This window comes from Clupea harengus, chromosome 15 (assembly GCF_900700415.2).
Source record: "Clupea harengus chromosome 15, Ch_v2.0.2, whole genome shotgun sequence".
Classification (NCBI taxonomy): Eukaryota; Metazoa; Chordata; class Actinopteri; order Clupeiformes; family Clupeidae; genus Clupea; species Clupea harengus.
Window position 1 is genome coordinate 10,967,065 of NC_045166.1, and position 20,916 is coordinate 10,987,980.

The 20,916-nt window shown below is 45.8% G+C and overlaps 1 protein-coding gene and 1 pseudogene across 3 annotated transcripts in view; one reads left to right on the forward strand and one right to left on the reverse strand.

Annotated features, from left to right (window-relative positions):
• Nucleotides 1-20,916, reverse strand: part of LOC105897790 (nesprin-2) — an 87,934-nt gene that overhangs the window by 49,002 nt on the left and 18,016 nt on the right. For all 3 annotated transcript variants that reach the window (XM_031581403.1, XM_031581400.1, XM_031581401.2), the window contains 21 exons: nt 20,497-20,838; nt 18,798-18,934; nt 18,298-18,454; nt 16,986-17,159; nt 15,196-16,833; nt 13,588-13,758; nt 12,953-13,105; nt 12,366-12,607; nt 10,001-12,062; nt 9,108-9,442; nt 8,655-8,799; nt 7,988-8,188; nt 6,648-6,907; nt 6,069-6,219; nt 4,682-4,825; nt 4,161-4,304; nt 3,665-3,847; nt 3,279-3,416; nt 2,356-2,541; nt 1,905-2,027; nt 1,183-1,365 (listed from right to left, as the gene is read on the reverse strand). In XM_031581403.1, the coding sequence (XP_031437263.1) occupies nt 1,183-1,365; nt 1,905-2,027; nt 2,356-2,541; nt 3,279-3,416; nt 3,665-3,847; nt 4,161-4,304; nt 4,682-4,825; nt 6,069-6,219; nt 6,648-6,907; nt 7,988-8,188; nt 8,655-8,799; nt 9,108-9,442; nt 10,001-12,062; nt 12,366-12,607; nt 12,953-13,105; nt 13,588-13,758; nt 15,196-16,833; nt 16,986-17,159; nt 18,298-18,454; nt 18,798-18,934; nt 20,497-20,838 (7,269 nt within the window). The remainder of the gene's footprint in view (nt 1-1,182; nt 1,366-1,904; nt 2,028-2,355; nt 2,542-3,278; nt 3,417-3,664; nt 3,848-4,160; nt 4,305-4,681; nt 4,826-6,068; nt 6,220-6,647; nt 6,908-7,987; nt 8,189-8,654; nt 8,800-9,107; nt 9,443-10,000; nt 12,063-12,365; nt 12,608-12,952; nt 13,106-13,587; nt 13,759-15,195; nt 16,834-16,985; nt 17,160-18,297; nt 18,455-18,797; nt 18,935-20,496; nt 20,839-20,916) is intronic.
• LOC116223930 lies at nt 9,495-9,603 on the forward strand (annotated as a pseudogene).

The following is a 20,916-nucleotide window of genomic DNA, read 5'->3' on the forward strand; positions in this document are numbered from 1 at the left end:
ACACAATGTACTTATTACATTATAGTACATATTGTCACAAGATCTTGTTAGAGTAAGTAACATGTAATAATACATACTTACAATAAAAGTACCTTATTTATAGAAGTGCATTATTTATAACTACACACAAAAGTACTAAGTATTAATAAGTAAATTGTGTTAACGACATTTAATATGAAGTGGGACTCTCCCACCTTTTACTACAGAGGACCCTTCATCAGAAATCACTGTCAGAGGCCTAAAGTGCATGGGACTTATTTTATTAATTGTTTTGTAACATCTGCTTAATGTTCCAAGTCGTGTTTCCCATAGACCATCTCAAACCCTTAGCTCCTCTGCCTCTCAAGTTGGATCTCCTTTTATCTTTCCCCTGATTTCCCAGGCACTACAAAGAGATGGGAGAGATGCCATCCGGTCTGAGACCAAACGATTACTATAGTTTTTATTACGGAACCAATACAGCCGGAAGTAGTAAAAAAGAGACAGCAATGGAGCCCATGTCAGAGAGTTGAGAAGGCAAGAGAGCAGCTGGACTAGGTCAGTTTCTGTGAGTTCTACTGATTTATGTCACCCATTCTTTATAATACGGCTCCTAAGAGTGTTGCAAAAAGTTCTATTGAATTAACTGGGCTATCCCAACTTTCGGAGGTCTGATATTTCTTTATATTGCTTGCAAGAAATCGATGACCACTGCCATTGGCAATGAGTTTTGTGCCTCTAATTCACATCTCTCATTTAATTCCGCAAGAAGTCTGTTCACTTTTCGTAACAAAATTCATTGGAACTTGAACTTGCTACACCTGAAACTTTAAAGTTCTATTTGGGGTTTTTCTTAGCAGAAGTAACGAAACAGCAACAAACTCACTTAAAAAAACAGGTATTTTGGACGAATGTCTTTTATGGTTTTGTCAAGTAACTGTATAAGTAACCTCCACTGCACGTCGGGGTCCTGTCAGGATTTATTTTCCGATACTGACCGGCGGACTATACATGATCCCTTATTATTTATATTTTCGTTCAGTGTATTTGCAATATCGAAAGGGTTTAGAATCCTCACAACTGAAAGATGTTTCAACAGTGCTTGCATCTAAACTGACCAATCAAACTAAACAGACTATCAATCCACTTTATTGTTTCATTTTCACACTCCAGGGTTGAAAGGTGGTGGTATTGGGAACTTGCCTCCAGCATGGTGCTCTGTTCCTGGGTACGCTCCTCCAGCTCCTGCATGGGCTGCTGGAGGTTCTGGTTTCGCTGAAAAACCACCAGGGTGTCTTCGGCTCCGCTGGGCAGCCCCAGGTCCGTCCTGTAATGCTCGATCTCGGTGAGGGTCCTCTTCATGGAGCGGATGTTCTCCAGGATCACCTGGAAAAGTGCACAGGAGGTCGGATCACACAGCAGATTCACCTTTGAGCTGCATTGCTCACCTGAACTTCGATTCCCAAAAGCATTGTTGTGCGAGGATTATCACAACTAAAAAAGTGTTCAAAATTATAGTTTCTTAGAGTCTCATACTGTATATTAATTAAGCAATAAGGTACGAGAGGCAGTACTGTATCGTCAATAATGTACTGTTCAAGGGTGTTGTTAGGCCCGATGCTCATGGCATGGTGAGGTTTCATATGTGGTCTTAAATGTTTTATATAGCCTTTACTTGTAGTCCTGTGGCTCGACTGGTAGAGAATCTGGTAGAGTGACTGGTAGAGCGACATGCTAACAACACCAAGATAATAGTTTTTACACTCAGGGAAGACATATACTGATGAAAATGTATATCTGTACTGTAAGTTTGAATAAATGTATATCACAACTACGAGAGTGTTCAGGGTGATAGTCTGTTAATCTTGGTATAGTGAGACTTGTGGTAAACGCAGTCCTGTGTGCGTAAATTTGATGTTGCTCACGTGACAGTATCGCAGCTGCTCCTCCCTAGGTGCGTTCTCTGCGTCGATGCTGGATAAGATGGCGTTGATCTTGGTGATGTTCTTCTCCATGGTTTTGACCTCTGCTTCCATGGCATCCACCTCCTACATATGAGGAAAAGTATCAATCATCCCAGCTCATGAATGTGCTGACACACTGATACAATACAGAAATATTATTGTAGGGAACATCATATGTCATACATGCTAAACAAAGAAAGTTACTATGTCACCTTTATATCAAGATTCCCTTTACCAACATTGGTCTATCTTAATATTAATAACTGCATTTAATTAGTGTTAGTTAACACATAATCAATCGCCAATCATCATCATCATCATCACCATCATCGTCGTCGTCGTCGTCGTCATCATCATCATCAACAGCAGCAATAATAATGTAAATCATCACCAAAAAAGTATAGCTGCCAACCTCTGACAAATGTTGGAGCTGGGCGAGAGGTTCCAGGACGCTTTGCTGCATGTGTGAGACGTGTTGGAGGGTCTTCCTCAGGCGCTCCTGCATAGAGTCCGTGTCACACACAGGTGAGATCTCCTGCATGACAGGCACAAAGGCGTCCAGCGCTGCCCTGATTCGCTCAGAATCATCCAGAACCATCTGGACACAAGCACAAATACAATACAAATCCCTTCATACGCAGGCATTACCTTAGGGATATCACTGTGTAATCAGGAGGAATTGATAAAGGTTTGGTAAGTTGAAGACGACGGGAACCCCAACTCTGTTGTTCATGGTGCAAGTCAGTGAACACTTTGTCAGTTATGAAGTCTACATAGAAATCTTGGGAGGAAGATAATCACTACCTGCAGCCTAAAGCGTAATTTATGGTCATCCGTTTAAGGAGACACGGACAAACCCTCTCCGAGCACCTCTCCGTGGCCTGACGTGCACCTCCCAATTTTTTTAACTATCCGTCTCCGTCAATCCGTCAATACATCGCTGTTTACCTTGTGGTTAGTAATATGCCAACATTAGATAGCTGCCCTCAGAAGTATTTTTCAGTTACAATAACAGGGTTTTTACATTGCACAGTGTCTATTTCTCGGTAACTTTAAAAAATCTAAGCAAAAAAAAAGTCAAACAAATAACTTTTATGTACAAATACGACCATCTACGGAGTTTGGTCTGCCGCCATCTTTTTTTTTTTAATTGCTTTGCAACACCGACAACCGTCGGAGAACCATAAATGAAAACGAGTCCGTCGAGGCAACTGCCTGACCACGGAGTAACGGAGTCGTTGAAGTATATTTCGGCCTTTAGTCATAAGGATTAAGCACTGATACAAATACCCAAGTCCTGTATGTCATGGCTACGTGTGACAGAGCTGGGCTGACCTGAAGGGAGACAGCGTGGTCATGCAGACACCTAGCACTGGTGTATGTGCGGGGGGTGTTCAGCCACGCCTTTGCCTCATCCTCCCAGTGGGCTGCGCTGATGAGCAAGTCCTCATGCTCCTGAAGACAGGCTGGGATCTGCAGCGGCAGCACACACAAATGTCACATGGGTGACCTCCGGCCAGTTTCCACGAAGATGGAAGAGAGGCTTAACCACATTATGTGCAATACAGGCTACATGATTATGTATTACATACAATAAATATATCTATGCCTACTATGTATTTTATTCTATGTGTATATGCTCTGTGTATAATGTTTTGGGTGGGACTTAAGCATGCTGGGAAATGTAGCCTAAGCATGCTGGGAAATGTAGTTCCGTTCACCTTGCCCAGAAAGGTTGTCCTCTGCTCTGCCTGCTTGGCCACTATCTGGTAGAGCTGCAGGGGGTCAGTGAGCTCGTCCATGAGGGCGTGGGCCTTCTCCGGCGCCTCCATGGCCACCTCCTGCACCTCAGACTCCAGCACAGCCAGCCGGGAGTGCCACTGGTCCAGGTTGTCCCACACGCGCTACACCCACAAATTGAAACTGATTCTGATCTGGCATGTTATTTTAGCAGAACCTTTTACAGTTTGAACATTTATGGCATGACTGGCATGGCCATACACACTCATAAAGGTCATCATTGGAATATTTTCCATATTCTTTGGCATTTTTTGCAAAAAAAAACACTACACTATAAACATAAACCAACATGACATCTATGTCTATACCACAATAAGGGAAAAGTGCAACAGAATAGTAAATTCCTTTTTAGACAGCAACAAATTCTGGAATCAATCTGTCTCTGATATGATGCCGTGGAGGATACCCCACGCTTACTTTCAGTGTGCCTTCAGCTTCTGTCACAGAGGAGCTGCTCTGCTGGAGCAGGACCTGCACCTTCCCCAGTCCCACAGTGACCTCTCTGACCTGGTCACTCAGTCTGTGCTGGGGGCTGCTGGTCTGCTGGGAGGCCACTGCAAGCTGCAATACACAGAGATGAAAAGCTATTCACAGGCTGAAGCACAGTTCAGTTTCCCTACCGACACACAAACAACCTTACAGTCACAAATACACTACAAAACTACGGAAATGACAATCAGTTTGGAGCAGGTAACCTACAGTACAGTCCTCTAATTACTCAACCCATTTATGCTTGAGTGCGCCCTGTTTTGTGTCAATGCCATTAGCCAATATAGGTCTCCCAGCCTATTCTCACTGTGCGGATGCTGATGCACGAAGCCCGTTCACAGTGCTTCTTTTCCCCCAATGATATTAGGGCCCATAGTCTTACAAACACAATGCAAACCGCAGATCATTTTCTAACAGTCTTACTCAACAGGATCTAAGTTTGGTGATACCTTTTCCTCCACTTCCTTCAGAGAGAGAGTGACTTCCTCTAGTGGGACCTGGATATCCTGTGGCACCTCCAGGTAACGTTTCTTCACGCCCTCGACGACCACCTGGAGTTTCGCACGCTGGGTACTCAGCTCTTCCTTGGCCTCCTGCAAACAACACAACACAACACAAATCAACAAAAAAGCTAAACATTTCGAGTTCACTGTTAAGCTTCCACACACACAAATGCCCACACACGCACGGACACACACACACGCACACACAAATACATATATATATACACACACACATATGCGTGCGCACTCACACACACTTTTACGAGATGGAGACAGAACCCTGATTTTGAGGTTTCCATTAAATAATTTGTGGGTCAATATGCTTGCGCCGCTGCAGCAGGCCGTAGATGTGTTGTAAATAGACACGACCAACCCCAGGATGCATCAGGTGGGATGGGCAACTAATCTATGCAGATAACGATCCAATTAGTGATAACGAACACCAGAGTCCTCTGGAAACACAGGAACTCAGAAAGCTCTCAGAAACACATGACAGCAACCTTTAAATTGTATAAAAAAAACAGACTTTTCAAAGTTCAAAGTAATTTTCTTTACAAGCAATTTGCCCGTTCTCAGTGCAGAGTGAAGAGTGTAGAAAAATAACATTGTATCCTAGGGAAGATAAGTTTGGTTAAAATGATTGGATTTTGTTTCACATGTGAGACTGTACTTTGGGACGAAAAAAGCCAGAGGTGCGTCATGTTAAATGTTAAAGGGGCACTAACTAACTCTAATCAGAGGTTGCAATGACACACAGTTAGGTTCCGAAGGGGCTCCTCTCATCTCATCGGTACAGAATGTGACTTTAAAAAAAAAACATGCACTGGCCAGCTCCAGCTCAGGGAGAACTGATTCAATTACATCTAGTCTATGTCATGCGAATAACCTCTAAACGAACTGGAAAAAACCTGGTTATGCGCACACTGCTCCCCCTGTGGCCTTCTCTAAAAACAAACCTGTGAGTGGAAAATAACTTATTTTCAAACCCAGTCATGTCAGTAGAACTACAGCACTACAGCATTAAATATGATCGCCCCTTCATACACACATACATTTTCAGCTGCTCTTGCAAATGTCTATATGAATACAAATCCCATCTACGTCAGCATCTATAGTTCTGGAGTCTAAAAGAAGCCCCTCTCACAAAGCACTCCCCAGTATTTGTTCAGTGACATTTCCAGTGGCGTGAGTGAGTGAGAGGGATGGGAAGAGGGAGAGAATGTAAGAGTGAGAGAGGGATGAAAAGAGTAAGAGAATGTAAGAATGAGAGGGATGGGAAGAGTAAGAGAATGTTAGAATGAGAGGGATGGGAAGAGTGAGAGAGATCACTGACCTGTACGTGAGGAGCATCACGGTGGGCATTCAGTAGTGTGAGCAGGGATGCCACCCTCTGCCGGACGCCGCCAATCTCCTCCAGGTCCCGACCCCGCTTCTGGATCTCCGTCAGCGCCGTCCGTCGGACCAGCATGCACTGCTCCCTGAGGCTGTGGTAGGCACAGGCACGAACAGACGCCACAATTCATCTCATATACACTGGCATCCTATAGCATCCTATAACATCTTATACCTAAGGAATCTATCAAGGCGGTGCAGTAAAGGGGTGCTGGATAGTGTAGAGTCTGCCTGAATGTGTGTTTGAGAGAGAGCAAGAGAGTACAAGAGTGAAAGCAACAGAGAGAGAGCTGAAAGCTTTTCCTGTTCGCGTGTTTGGACCACATTTAAGGGAAGAAAATTACACAGAATTCAATTACATTTAGAGTCACAGAGTGAGTGCATGAGAGAGAGAGAGAGAGAGAGAGAGAGAGAAAGAGAGAGAAAGTATGTGTGCGACAGAGAGAGGGAGAGAGAGATGAATGAAATGTAATTAAGATCAAGTGAATCAGAGACTAAGTGTGTTCGCAAGTTTTCCTACCTCCTGCAGTGGCTCTGGAGGTTCTGCAGCTCCTCGCAGATCTGGATGGGTTCCCCAGGGTCCCGTTGTGAGGGGGGGCCGAGGAGTCGGACAACAAGGGCCTGGGAGGAGGCTAGGGCCTTCTGCTCGTGGTCCAGCCCCTCTTGCTGGTGTTCGGACAGCGTCAGCACGGCCTGCAGGTCCTCCAGGGAACACCTCACTGCAGCGGGATCGGGCAGCTCCCCGCTCAGCCTCCCCAGGGCGAGTCTGGATCTCTCCATCTGGGGAGCAAAATGACCAGAGGACCCGTGGTATTGAATTGCCACTGTGGAATAAAACCCTGGTGTTTAAGGCAAAGCCTAAAGATTGTTTAGTGATCCCAGTTCTAAATGATGGTGCCGTCATGGTTCTGATGGTCTCGACTGTGGCTTGAGTTGGGAGGGAATGAGTGGTTGATGGGGCAGGGGCTTTGTTGAGGTGTTTGAGGAAACAGAAGAGATGGAGTTGGGAGGGAATGAGTGGTTGATGGGGCAGGGGCTTTGTTGAGGTGTTTGAGGAAACAGAAGAGATGGAGTTGGGAGGGAATGAGGGGTTGATGGGGCAGGGGCTTTGTTGAGGTGTTTGAGGAAAACAGAAGAGATGGCTGACAGTGGCTCTGTGTCTCTACAGTAGCTTAGTGTGTGTTCCTGTTTGAAAGTTACCTAAAGACGTCAGTTTATTACACTCTATAATGGTACAATAGTCATGAAGACAGACTTCAACCCATCAGTTGAAATTGAAAGGGGCAATACTGCAACTTCTATGCACTAACACTCTCAGTGATATGGACCCTCTCCCTCCAAATGTCACTGATATTTGAACTAATAACACAAAAGAGAACTGAAGCTTTGTATCTGTACTGTGCCTGGGGCATAGAGCCAGCTTCATTCTCGAAGAAAAAAATGACAGTGCTGTACGAAATCAAACCAGGTAGCACCAGCCTGGATATACACGATTCTCTGACATGCCCATAACAGCTAGGAAATAAACATTTCATTATTACATATCATTTAAATCAAACATGGTTATGAATGGCAGTATCTGTAAATGTCATAGCTAAAAACCACGTTTCATGTAAGTCAGATGTAGATATGAATTACATAAAAGTATGAGTATCACTGAGAGGTGGATGATTGTTTGTAATTGTTTATGGCTCGGCCGTTATGTTTGTTTCCCACTGACAGAGCCAGGACTGTGCACAAACAGGGTTTTTTGGAGCGCACATACTAGACTGACAATTAGAGGAGAAATGTTTTGTAATCGATAATGGGTTACAAGAAAGGACTACACCTTTAAAATCTAAAACTCCCACTCCCACTTACACTCTGGGCCGCGTCTTTCCACTCCTGGTCCTTCTGCACCAAGTGCGCTCTCAGCACTCCCACCCGCCGCTTCAGTCCGGCCCACCGCCGCCACAGCAGGGCCAGGCCCTGCTCCACCGGCACCCCGCAGCCCAGCGCCAGGCAGCCCCCTCTCAGCCGCTCCAGCCGGCCAGCCAGGCACCACACCTCCTCTTGCATGGCCTAAAGGATGGGGGGGGGGGGGGGGGGGGGGTATGGGTAACAGATTCACTAACAGTGAGTGTGTTCATGGATAAAAACATCCTTTTTCATCTCGTGTTCAGTGCTATTTTTCAATTCAATGATCTCACACACACACACACACACACACACACACACACACACACACACACACACACACACACACACACACAGAAATGAAAAAGGCAAGGTGAGGTGGTGTGAGGGGTGAGAGCCACAGATTTGCAGTTTTAAACAAATCTTTATCTTATCTTTATTTTATCATTATCTTGTGGCCTCAGGAAACCTCAGCATCATGTTTTTGCAGCAGTTAAAAACACATGAAAATGTATTTTAAATGGCAAGGAGACACACACGCACACACACACACACACACACACACAATTCTTCCACTGAAATAACAAAAAGACTAAATTCAATGTATCAGAATAAGGGGCACTAAACCCACCTTGGCCTTCTCCTGCTGTTCGAAGCATTCTTTAAATGAAGTAGCTTTCTGCAAAAGGCACTCATTCAGACGAGATTCGAAGCTCTGAAAAACTTCATGAATCTCCAAGTGTTGCTTCTTGTGAATACTCTGCTCTTCAACGTACCTACGTGGAGGGAAAAATATTTATTTATATAGGAATGAATAAGCACTATAAAGTTCAAAGTTTTTGAAAATACATCCACCATTATGTCCATTAATCAAAGTGTGTTCCCTTCCCGGAACAGCTAGTAGAAGCAGCGGTTTATTAGACCATTAGTCTCTGGACATTTTAGCAATCATTCCGGCAAATTACCTTTCATTGAGCTTTCTTTAAAAACATCTAACCACCTCACTTAATTAAACTTCCAAAACTTCACAAAATTCAACTTTCAAAGTTTTTAAACGAACATTCAAATAATGTTTTTAATGTACCTCTTCAAAGCCTCCATCCTTAGCTGGCCCTGGGCTTCCAGCATGGCCTCTCTCACCAACAGCAGACTTAAGATCTGGATGTGAAGCTGCTGAGTTTCCACAGTGGAAAAGCAAGTCTGCTTGGGCACCAGGTTTCCTAGCCGGTCCACTTGAGCCTTGAAGCTATCCCTGAGGGCAGCTACGGTCTGATGAGTGGCCCTCATCTCCTCCTGGCAGTCTCTGGTGCCGCTCAGGTCCAACAGCAGCCTGGGCTCCGCATCGTCGAGGAATCTGACAGCTCCTTGGACCGCCCACCGATAGTCTTTCAGAGCCTCCCAAGCCTGAGACAGGTTGTCCTACACACAGCATCAACGACTAATGAATATACCACACCACTAAACATACATGGCTTACAGCCATACCACACTGAGCACGCCCGATCTCGGAAGCTGAGCAGTGCTGGGCCTGGTTAGTACTTGGATGGGAGATCACCTGGGAATACCAGGTGCTGTAAACTGTAAGCTGAAGCTGGGTGGGCCAATCCCTCGCTCAGTGGATTCTACTAGATTACTGAAACATCGAGAACAAATGGATACCAAATCTGGTGGAAACTCTCAATCGATGGCCTATGCTCCACTGGAGTGATAGGAACAACAGCAACTAAACATACATAAGAGGAAAAATAAAAGCCAGCCATATGTTCTATGTGGGTCACTGAACAAAGGTGCACCATGTCTACAACATCACTAGTACATTTGCATCTTTGAGTATTTAGCAGATGCTTTCATCCAAAGACTATCATCATCAGTAGGTGTGTGTGTGGTCCTTGAGTATATAACAAATGACCTTGCTGGTACCTTACTCTATTACCAGAGCTACAGGCACACAGTATACATAGACACCAAAGAGCTTACCATTCTGATATTACAATCTCTTGAGATCTTCTTTCCATAGTGAGACAGTTCCCGCAGAGCTTCCGCCTCTGCTGCTTTCCTGTGCTCCAAAGCCTCCAGCACTCGCAAACCGGACTCCAATCTCCTCTGAAGCAATGAACACTTCTGCAACTCAGCCACAATGGCTCGCTCGTTGGGATCTAGGCAGACGGCTCGCTGAAGTTCTTGTCTGGCTTTGTGAAAGACGTTAGCGATAGCTGTGAGATCTGCTGGGTACTCGAGTCCCTCTAACAACTTGCGCTCGAGGCTGCAAAGCTCGTTGTGAATGGTCAATTCCCAGGTGGCCAGGTTCTCCACTGTGCGGTGGATTTTCTGCCGCTCGGAGGTCAGCTGAGATGGGTAGACATCCCCTGAGATGGCCTCCAGCTGATCAGCAGCCTGCTGACCCTGTTGCTTTACCAGGGGAAGCTCCACCAGAAGTGCCCTGCAGACCTGCAGCCTCTCCCTCCAGTCCACTGTCCGATCGCTCATCAGTGGGATCCTCCTCTTCACCGCCTCCCTGGAGTCCTCCATGCGCTTCCTGTAGCCCAGGTACTTCTCGTGTTCCCTGGCTTGGATATCAAGCATCCTTGCCTTGGCCTGAAGGGTGTGGATGGTCTGCAGCAGCCCCTTCCTCTGAGACTCCTGGCAGTGCTGAAGCTCCTGGGCCTGGCACTGGTGCTCAACCAGCATGTGTCTCAGTGGCTCAATGGCAGACAAAGAGTCACTAGTCACAGGGAACCTTTGCCTTTCCAGATCCATAGATATCTGCTTTAGGCTCTTCTGGATGGTGGCCAGCTCTTCAGCTGTGGCTTGCTGGGCATGGAGAAGTTCTTCCAGTTCCCAGCAAGCAGCTCGCTCACAGCTAGCGACTCCTGACACCTCTGCTTGCAGGATCGAAAGCCTGTCAATGAGATGATGGCTCTCTCCAATGCTAAGGTCGGGGATTATAATCACACTTTGCTCCAGGAGGGTGTCGATGACAGCAGCTTGTCTTTCTGCTTCTTTCAGGGTAGCACTATGCCACTGTAGTCCAACCTTCAAGTCTGCCACGCTAGCCTTTAGCTTTGAATCTTTGGTCCTGCTACTTTCCTTCTCTATGTGGGCCATCAACCATGTATTGACATTTGAAATCTGACCCCACATCTTATCTCTTGACTGTAGTGCCTGGTCAAAATCCTCAACTGCATGAGTGACCTTCTCTGAAATAACTTGATAGGTATCCTCTAAATCCTCCAATAAAGACAACATTACAGAAACATCACCTTCCTTCAGGCCTGAGAGTAAGGCCTTCTGTTCCTCCACTACAGACATGACTTTGGTGTGCCTGGCAGAAACCTCTGACTGGAGCCTCTTCATGTTGGTAGGCTGGTGATGGGCATGTTCACAGAACAGGGCTACTTTTCTCCTTGCTTCGATTTGTTGCTCTACGTGTTTAGCCCACGGAAGAAAGTCTTCAATCACTTCAATAAGTTTAGCTACTGAAGGGTCACTAACAGGAGTGGTTTTGCTGTAGACCTGCTCCTGAGTGTGATCCAACTGTGCCTTCAGGTGCAGCATGGCCTCTTCCATTTCATGCTTTTCCTTCTTCCCGAGAAAGCTTCGGTTGAATGCTTCAAAAATCCCAAGAAGGTTAAAGCATTGCTCTTTAACTGTGTTCAGTTCTGAAGCTGTCACAGTAAGCTGTATGGCCATCTGGCAATCTGATAGTGATGTTGAGGACTGTAACGAAGCCATGGATGTTTGTACGTTCTCCAGTTTGCAGAGTAGCTCCTTGGCCCCTTGAAGTACAGCAGAGGCCTCAGTTGTGCAAGCATTGGCATGCCTCAGGGTTCTGTCCGCAGTCCCCTGTAATATCTGCCACCCCTCTTGAAGGCCTTCTACCTGAGCAAGGAGTGCTACAGGCCCATCTGCCTCACTGAGGTGGGCAGATACCTGGCAGCAGGTCTGCAGCAGTTCTCCTATCTTGCCCTTCTCCTGGTCCATGCACTTCAGGAATGTCTGCAATTTTTCAGCTTGAATGGAAGTGCTTCCCAAATTATCCCTGATGCACAAAAAGGGCCAAACATCAGAGGAATTTCATTACCATATTTCATAACCACAGTGGGTGTCATTAATCATCCACTGTAAAAGAAATTTAAATAAAACTGAGGTTTCTAATATTTTAAAGAATTTAAGTAGAGTATATTTTATATTTTGATTTATATTCTATTTCAGTTTCATTCAACACCCAACAAGAGATGATGTATAGCATTTTAGAGCATACTTTCTAACTTCAGAAATGTCTATGCCTCAGTTAACACTCAACAGGAGATTCTATAAATTGGTGCATATCTAATTAACTCACAGGCTTAACATTTCCAGCTCTGCTGTGAATCTCTGTAGGGTGGCTCTCAGGGCCTCTGTTTGCTGGTGGTACTGTGTGATCTGCAGGTGCTGAGCCTCTTTGACCTGCACTGTGGCTGAAGCATCCAGCAGGGCGGCGCTCCAACGACCCTCCATGCGCTGCGTAGCCTCAGACTGCTGGTCCCTGTGTGCATCCTGGCGAGACAGAGTGGCCACTTGCTGTAGCACAGACTGTCTGCAGCTCTGCAGTCAATGACAAAAATATGTAAGGAACAATACAGTATGGGGTTTATGACTAGTTCACTATTGTCAACAACATACAACCCCACAGACAAAAATGAGTCATTCAAGGAAAAACTATTGTACCAACCAATCTAAATGATTACATGTGACCTATAACTATAAGTGAAAATCTCAAAAAATTCCAAGCAAGAATACTAATGTGATGGTGAAGATGATATTGCACTGCATATAATGCACTAACATGTTGAAACAGAATATGACAGAATATACTGTCCATTGTGTGCAGCAGCATGTATGACTGCAATTGAATAATAAAAAGTTCAAAATAATCACAGTGATACATACCTCGGCTTCCTGTAGCTGCAGGGCCATGATCTGAGGGTTGAGCTGGGCAGGCTGGTACCGGCAGTCCAGAACCCTGTGAACCATCCTTCCGAGTCGAGTTTCAGGTTCCGCTACTGTGTGTGTGCACGAGATGGCCTCCAGTGGTTCATCTCCCTGTCACGCAACAATAAGAAAAGAATGACAATGAATCATCTGACGATGAAAAGTGAAAGGTGAAAGAACAGGCTGTACCACCATGGTGCAAACGTGCGTTCTTCACTAATTATCAAGACATCACAGGAATATCACAGGAAATGCCAACTTCCAGTCTCCATCCTGTGTAGACCCTTTCCATGTCCCCAGTGGGCATATGTTTTAATTGAGCCCAATTTTCCTTTAAAGTCTGCCGTTATTATCTTTCAAGTGGCCCATGAATCTTCCTCCTCTGTAAACACATGCTAGCGCTATATTTAACAAGCTCAATTTTCTGTTTGCGTGTTTTTGTCTAAAATAGTGCCATAATCATAGGGAACATGCCCACAAAGCTAGCGGAAAAACAGGTTTCCATAATTATAACGTAAGACACTCGTTTGTGTCCAGATTCACATGTATGAGATCTTTCACTGAATACTTCCACGATCCACACAGTCACTCACCAGAAGATGGTGAGCCTCCACCAGTGGTTCAGCATCAGACAGAATATCAAATGGATTTGCTCCATGTTCTTGTCCCTCGGGCAACTTTACAGCTGTACTGCCTACTGCCCCATCTCCGGCAACCAGGTCTTTCGTGGGTGCTCTTCTCTGCTTTGTGGCCCTAGTCTCGTCCTGTTGATGGAGAGACATTAAGGCTACAGAGATGGTGGCCCTTTAGGGCTGCTTTTTCCTCAAGTTAAGTTCATGCTCATTCTTCAGTTCACAAATACACTCTGATTTTATTTTCCGCCTAGAATGCTACTCAGCCCCATGCTGCTGTCCTGCGACTGTTCTGTTCCACGGCTGTTAGGACAGGAATGCTGAGCCTTCCCTGAGGCGAATGGGGCGTGCCTTACCCCCCTTCAGACACACAGGCGCGAATGGGGCGTGCCTTACCCCCCCTTCAGACACACCGGAGAGAAGCTGCTCTGCAGGAACTACTACCTACTTGTTGTTGAGGAACAAGCGCAAGGAGGCTGGACAGTAAATCCACAGACCTACACACGTCACTTTGTCACAGAGCCAAGGGGAAAGTCAATCCTGACATTGCAAACACACTGGCCATACAGAGTAAGGGATTGTGGTAGGCTGTCCTGCAAGCTGGCACATGCATACGCAACCTTTGCAGAAACAGCACTAATTATACTTTAGTTCGGGAAGGTCTGAGTTTTCAGTGAGAACATAACAGAGATTACAATTGCCCTTTGAGATAGATAAGGGAATGACACAGGCAAAATGAGAGAATAGAGCTCTATGGATCCCTTGGGGTAGAAACGTGGTAGAGATCAAAATTAAAACTGAAACATTAAAGCTGAATTTACTCAACTCCAAGCTATTTTTTTTTTTTCAAAATTGTGTTTACATTAATTAACTTTCCTCATATCATGTTGTGTTGTATTGAGCCTTTGTGGTGTTAAACAAATGTCAGAGTGTTTAAAAGAGTTAAAAAGTGTATTGCCTAAAGAAATTCTCCTGTGTTAATTCTCATTGCTCAACACAGACCTACTCTTACAATGTTCTGAAAGGCCCTTTGAATGCAGCACAAATTGAAATACTGAAATGTCGAGGCCCTGTAAATGACAGGTCTTTACCACAGCGAAACCTTAAGCTCCCTGTTGATTCTTGCCCCTTGCAGGTATCAAAGGAGATACTTTCCTGGTCTTATCCATCCCCCCAGGGAAATATGAATGCTGATCATTTGTGAAAGTGGTCAATCAGGAAACCCTTTGAAAAGCTTATGCCTTTTGGCCTTACAATTTTTGCAATCAATCACCAGACTGAGCAAATCTTTTAAGATTGAAAAAAAGAAGAGAATCTTCACAAGAATCACAAGAGCTGGGGCAACAACAAAAACTCACTATGTAAAATAAAAAACTGCACTAAGAGTGATGAAGATGCCTTTGTTTTGACGCTACATTAATTCCAAGCTCCATTAATACAAGCTTCAGTCTTGAGAAGAAAAGCGATTAATTATGATACATCACAGCAAATTGTGCAATTCCTAAGTACATTTTTTGTAATCAATTGACAGCACTAGTATATGATAAAGTATGCACAGGTGTACATTACCTCAGGGACTGAGATTATCTCTGGTAGATTAGTGTCCTTATCCTCCGGGGAGTGCATTTCTGCTTTGGAGGTCACTGCAGATATTTCCTCAGGCAGCTGGGTGTGGATCTGCCTCTGGGAGTCAGGTTTTTCTTTCTGTAACGTGCCCATTTGCGTCAGTTCTGAACTACTAGTCTGTAAGTCAACTGTGTCTTTCACATCAATGGTGGAAGAAGCATTGGGTTGATGACTGACAGAAACACTGGCCACTTTGACATTTACGGATGGTCCCTGACCCGGCGCGTCCGGCTTGCTTTCTCTGAAGCCTGTTCCTTTAGCATCAACATTCTCAGACTTCACATTATCCACATTCTTTCCCCGATGCTTGACTTTAGTAACTGTTAAGTTGATACCAATGCTCTTTGATTGTCCCAAGGCTTTTTCTTGCTGTGAACTGACGTCTATGGTGTGAGTGGTATATACTGGCTCAGACTCTCTGGACTCCAGGGGCATTTGGGCAGCTTTGAGAGGCCTACTGCTGCTGTGTGTCACTTCCAGAGAGGTCAATGAGGTGACTGACTGTTGCCTATCCTGTGGCTTTGACAGATGCTTTAAGTGCTCAAGTTCAACATCTCTTGACTGCACATTCTCAGAGGGCCTCATTTTAACATGGCCCACTCCGGAGCACCTCGACTCAGGGGATCCATCTCCATCACTGTTTGCTGCAGAGGCCCAGATGTGTTCAGGCAATCCTAGGGTAGCTGGATGTTTTTGCGGATCCCTGGAGCTATTCTCCGACGGACAAATTAATATGTCAGAGCTCCCTTTCTTTTGAGTTTCTCTGACTTGACTGTCCATTGAGTCACCCTTAGACACATCAGCATCTAGAACTATAGTAAAGACCTTCTTGGTCTTAGACTTGGTGTGTTGGCCCAGCAAACTTAAACTTTCATTGTTTTGCATGGCCCTTTCATCCTGTGCAGATTCCTCATTTGGTGCCACTGTGCTATGCTCTTGCTTGGTGCACTGAATTTCATCAGGACTAAACCCTTCATGGGAAGATATGTAGTCTGACTGCTCAGGTTTAGGCTGTTTTGCGGATCGTTCTGTGGATGCAGTGTCATTTGGGGATAATTCTGCATCCAAAGTAATGGTCGCTACTTTTCTGGGCGAAGGGGGCTTCGCTTTCTGACTTAGCTCAGGCTCTTGCCCTGCTGTAGATTCAAGTGGATGTTTTCCCCGAGCCTCCTGGTGTTTCGAACTCTCTGGAACATCTGCGCCTTCTCTGCACTGAGTTGTCACAGCATCAGGGTGAATAGGAACAGCCTGTTCGGATCCAGAAATGGAAATATCTGGTTGGCTATGGCTTAGCCTAGCAAGGTCTGTGTCCAAGACAATGGTGAACACAGGCTTTGGAGGACTACTGGTCTCTTCCATATGACCACGTGGCTCCAGAGTCATCTTGCTAATACAGCCTGACCTCAAAGTAGTGTCAAGTTCAAAGCTGACATCAATATGCTGTGCATCCCTATCCATCTTCTTGGCTGGTGCACTATTACCCCTAATAGATTTCTGCCCCGGGGTAAGTCGCACAGAGACTTTAGGTGGAGTTTTTGTGGACAGGCTCTGTGACGTGCTCTCCACTGGATTCTTAGTCAACTAAATTCAACACAGAGCAGAGACAAATATTTTGCATACAAGATTAGTAACACAGCTAGTTTGGCATCTGCTCACCTGCTGACATACTAGCACCAAAATGGCTGCCATCACACCATCCTGATGGGTGCTACACATCCTGGTTGCCTGCTTACCTGAAGGCTCTGAAATAGATCCGAGAGCTGAGTGGCGCTGTCAGTCAGCGCATCTGTGCCCGCCCTTTCCAAGCTTTTCATTAGCTCCTGCCCCAAGCTGCTGTTCAGGAAGTCTGTTTGTGAGAGCGCCCCCTGCAGGTTCCTTCTCAGCACCTTACCCTCCTCCAGTGCCATCTGAAAGAATGCACAGAAGGCACAGAAGGGCATTTGTACAGACTCTTAAGATGCCTTTAAAGCTGGACCCTAATAACCCCTGTCAGTTTGAGGCCCATTTGCTTTTGTCAGAGAAAAAAAATACTTTTAAAAAGCGGAGCTCGCTGCTCGATGTTGTTTCGACAAGACCTTCTTTATTCCGAGAATGCCATGAGTGAGTGAGTGCCTACGTGGTCTGGATGGGCCTCTAGCCTTTCGACAAAGCCTCTCCTGGAGGCAGAGAGGGTTAGAAGCCGGGCCGGGTTTTTGAAAGAGTGGGAAACTGGGACTGAGATAAAGGCTGCCGGCATTTGACCAAAGTGGTTACTTCACGAATGAGAGGGAGAGCAGTTTAGTAAGCGAGCAAGCTGTTGATTGGCATTAGTGCTCGCTCTATGGCTATCTTCTCTGGTGGTTCTCCATGATAACTAAAGGGTCTTGATGTGCATGGGCTGGCTCGACTGTTAGCGGCTAATGAGCTGAGCATACGCAATGCCTCGACTGATCTCTTTACCCTCAGGATAGGTATGGTCAGGTAAAGGCAGTGACTCAAATCAGAAGACATGTCCCCCCCTGTCTGTCTGCTGAGCGTAGCCTAATCTAAATGTCATGTAAATGTTAGCACCTATTTTCTTCCCAGTTTTCCCCTGCCTGAGGCGGCTTAAGTGGAAGGGAATGTGAATGCATTAGTGTTCTGCAAACACCCTGTTGGAATGCTCACCTCACTTCCAGGCAGCCAATCAGTGTGCTGAGTCTACTGGTGCCCAGTGGCAGCTGTCACACACTGGTAGTGGTTTTTAATGTATTTTGAAAGTGCTTTGAAGTGTATCTACACAGGTGCATAGAGTGCTGTATTTCATATATTTCATTCAAGTGCAGCAATTTATTTATTCATTCAGTCATTCATTCATTCATTTGGGATTGGCACGTGGGCCCCAGACTGAAACGCTATGCTATCGTATGTTTCAGTGTGAGTAACATGTATATATGATAGAGTTTTTCACTTTTTCCACGCATTACTAATGAAAACCGCTTTGACATTTTTCTCACAAATTAATTACTTATATCTCTCTCTCCATAACTGAATCTCAAAGTCAAGGCTGTCTGCCATTCTCCCTACCTCTATGGACTGTGCTGTCTCCGGGCGCTGCTGTGACTGGCTCTGGCTCTGGCTCTGGCTCTGTCTCCACAGCCGCAGGGCCTGGGTGGACTCTCGGACGCTGAGAGCCGTTCGCTCCTTACACACTCTCAAACTCTCCGAGAAAGAGACGCTGAGGCTACAGGGGGAGAAAGATAACAAGAAGCACAAGGGGAGTTTACGTTACCATAACAACCCACAAGAAATCTCATGTAAGATTAAACAGTCTAGTTACTACTGGTGCATATAGGCCTACACTCCAATATCAGTATATTAAGTATCGTCACATCAGAGACCGCCCACGGACCACTTACTAGCTATCCTGAATCAAACTGTACTGGAATCCTCCACTGGAAATTCTACCTCATTAGCTACCTACTCCCATTCATCTATTAAACGTTTTAAATTGAAAATCGTAGGTTGGGGACAGGTGATTAGTAACGTCCGTAAAAGTTAGTGTGTGATGGTGGGCAGGCAGGTACCTGACTGACTGCTTGGTGAGGGTGCCCAGGGCTGAGACCACATCCTCTGACGGGAGCCTCTCAGCTCCCTCTGACCTCACAGAGTCCTGCAGCTTCTCGAGATGCAAGACCAGGTCCTGCTGCTGGGCCTCCAAGGCCTGAGGATTCAAGAACAACACAGAAGCGTTATTACCCCCTTATTACCTGGCTTCCTGACACTTTAGAGAACATCATTGAGCATACAGATACAGATATGCACACACGCATGCACGCGCAAACACACACAAACACACACACACACACACATACAAATACATATAAATCCTTGCACTTAGAGGGTAAAAATACTAATATTTCAACCTCGACTAAAATTTCAACCTCGCCTGGTAAAAAATCATCACCTGTGGAGACAAAAAACTGCATACTGCATAGGAACACACATTTAACACAGTAGTGGACACACACACACACACACACACACACACACACACGTGCACCGGCACAGGTACACACACACACGCACACACTCACACACACACACACACACGTGCACAGGCACAGACACATACATACATACGGCAACTTTTATAACACACGTTCCCACCTCTCATGAGATGTGGCTCTGCCTCTCAGGCTCTTAAGATGCCTTTAAAGCTGGACCCTAATAACCCCTGTCAGTTTGAGGCCCATTTGCTTTTGTCCGAGAAAAAAACACTTTTAAAACGCGGAGCTCGCTGCTCGATGCTGTTTCGACAAGACCTTCTTTATTCTGAGAATGACATGAGTGAGTGCCTGCGTGGTGTGGATGGGCCTCTAGCCTTTCGAACGAAAGCCTCTTCAGGAGGCAGAGAGGGTTAGAAGCCGGGCCAGGTTTTTGAAAGAGTAGGAAGCTGGGATTGAGATAATGGCTGCCGGCATTTGACCAAAGTGGTTACTTCACAAATGAGAGAGAGAGCAGTTTAGTAAGCGAGCAAGCTGTTGATTTGCATTGTGAGAAGGTGAATTCTCCCCCTCGTCACCATGACAAAAAGGGATGGTGCCCTTTAAGACTCTCGAACTCCTCCCCCATAATGGTTGGGACTGGCTCACCTGATTCCTAATTAAGCCAACGTGGCTGTGCCCTATTTAAGGGGTGCCTCATGTTCAAGAAGGGGGCTGGCTGAGAAAGACGAAGATGAAGAACACTGAGAACGAGGACCTGATGTGAGGAGAAGTGTTTTGTAACTAGTTGTGTGGTTACTGTTGGCCTTGTTGTGTGTCTGTGGTGCCTCTGTTCTGTGTTTGGTCTGTATGTCTTGTCTATGTGCCTTGTCTTTGTGCCTTGTGTCTGTGATTGTTTTCTGTAAGGCCTGTGTACGTACTTAGCTGAAGGCTGAGTCATGGTGCATGTTTTGGGGCCTGGCTTGGGTCGAGTAGGTTCCTGCGATTAGGCCTCAGTGGACAAGCAGGTACCCAGGTGCAGGTGACTTTGAAAAGCCTTTGAGTATGGCCTGTACGTTTTTTTTTTGTATGTTTTATTTTATGGGCACATACTGTATGTGGGGGATTATATTCCCCCTTGTTATTAAATAGATATATTTTTTGTATACAAAAGCCACCATCTCCTGTGCAGTGTTTTTCCCCACAACTTCACCCCGTCCAGTCGCCACATCCCAAAAAGAACGTGGGGTGACCGTCCGGTCCCTCACATGCATCTACTAATACTATAAGAGCAGAACACCTTCAGGTTGACCCAGTGCTTCTTGAGTTGGCTGACACCATCGTGCTTCTCCCCTGCTTTCAGCTCCTGCTCGAGAGCAGCGTTTAGGCCCTGCAGCTCCCCCTGCAGGCTGGAGGTCTGCTCCAGGAACTTCTGGTTCTTGCTAGCATCCTGCAGCTCTTCTCTATTGGCCAGCATGTCTTGGGTTGGCCTCTCTAGCGCGGCCCGTAAGTCCTGGAGAGCGTGGAGCTGTTCTGTGAGGGCGGCCTGACCCTCTGCAGACAGGCTCTCTGTTAGGGAGGAGGAGAGGGCAGTGGCCTCCCGGAGGTCCCTGTCCACCTTCTCTATGGCCTGCTGCAAGACCTGCAATCAGAATGGAATGGACCTGAAGTTAAAAGGACTTGCATGAAATTGAAAAGCACTGAATTGAACTGAACTTAT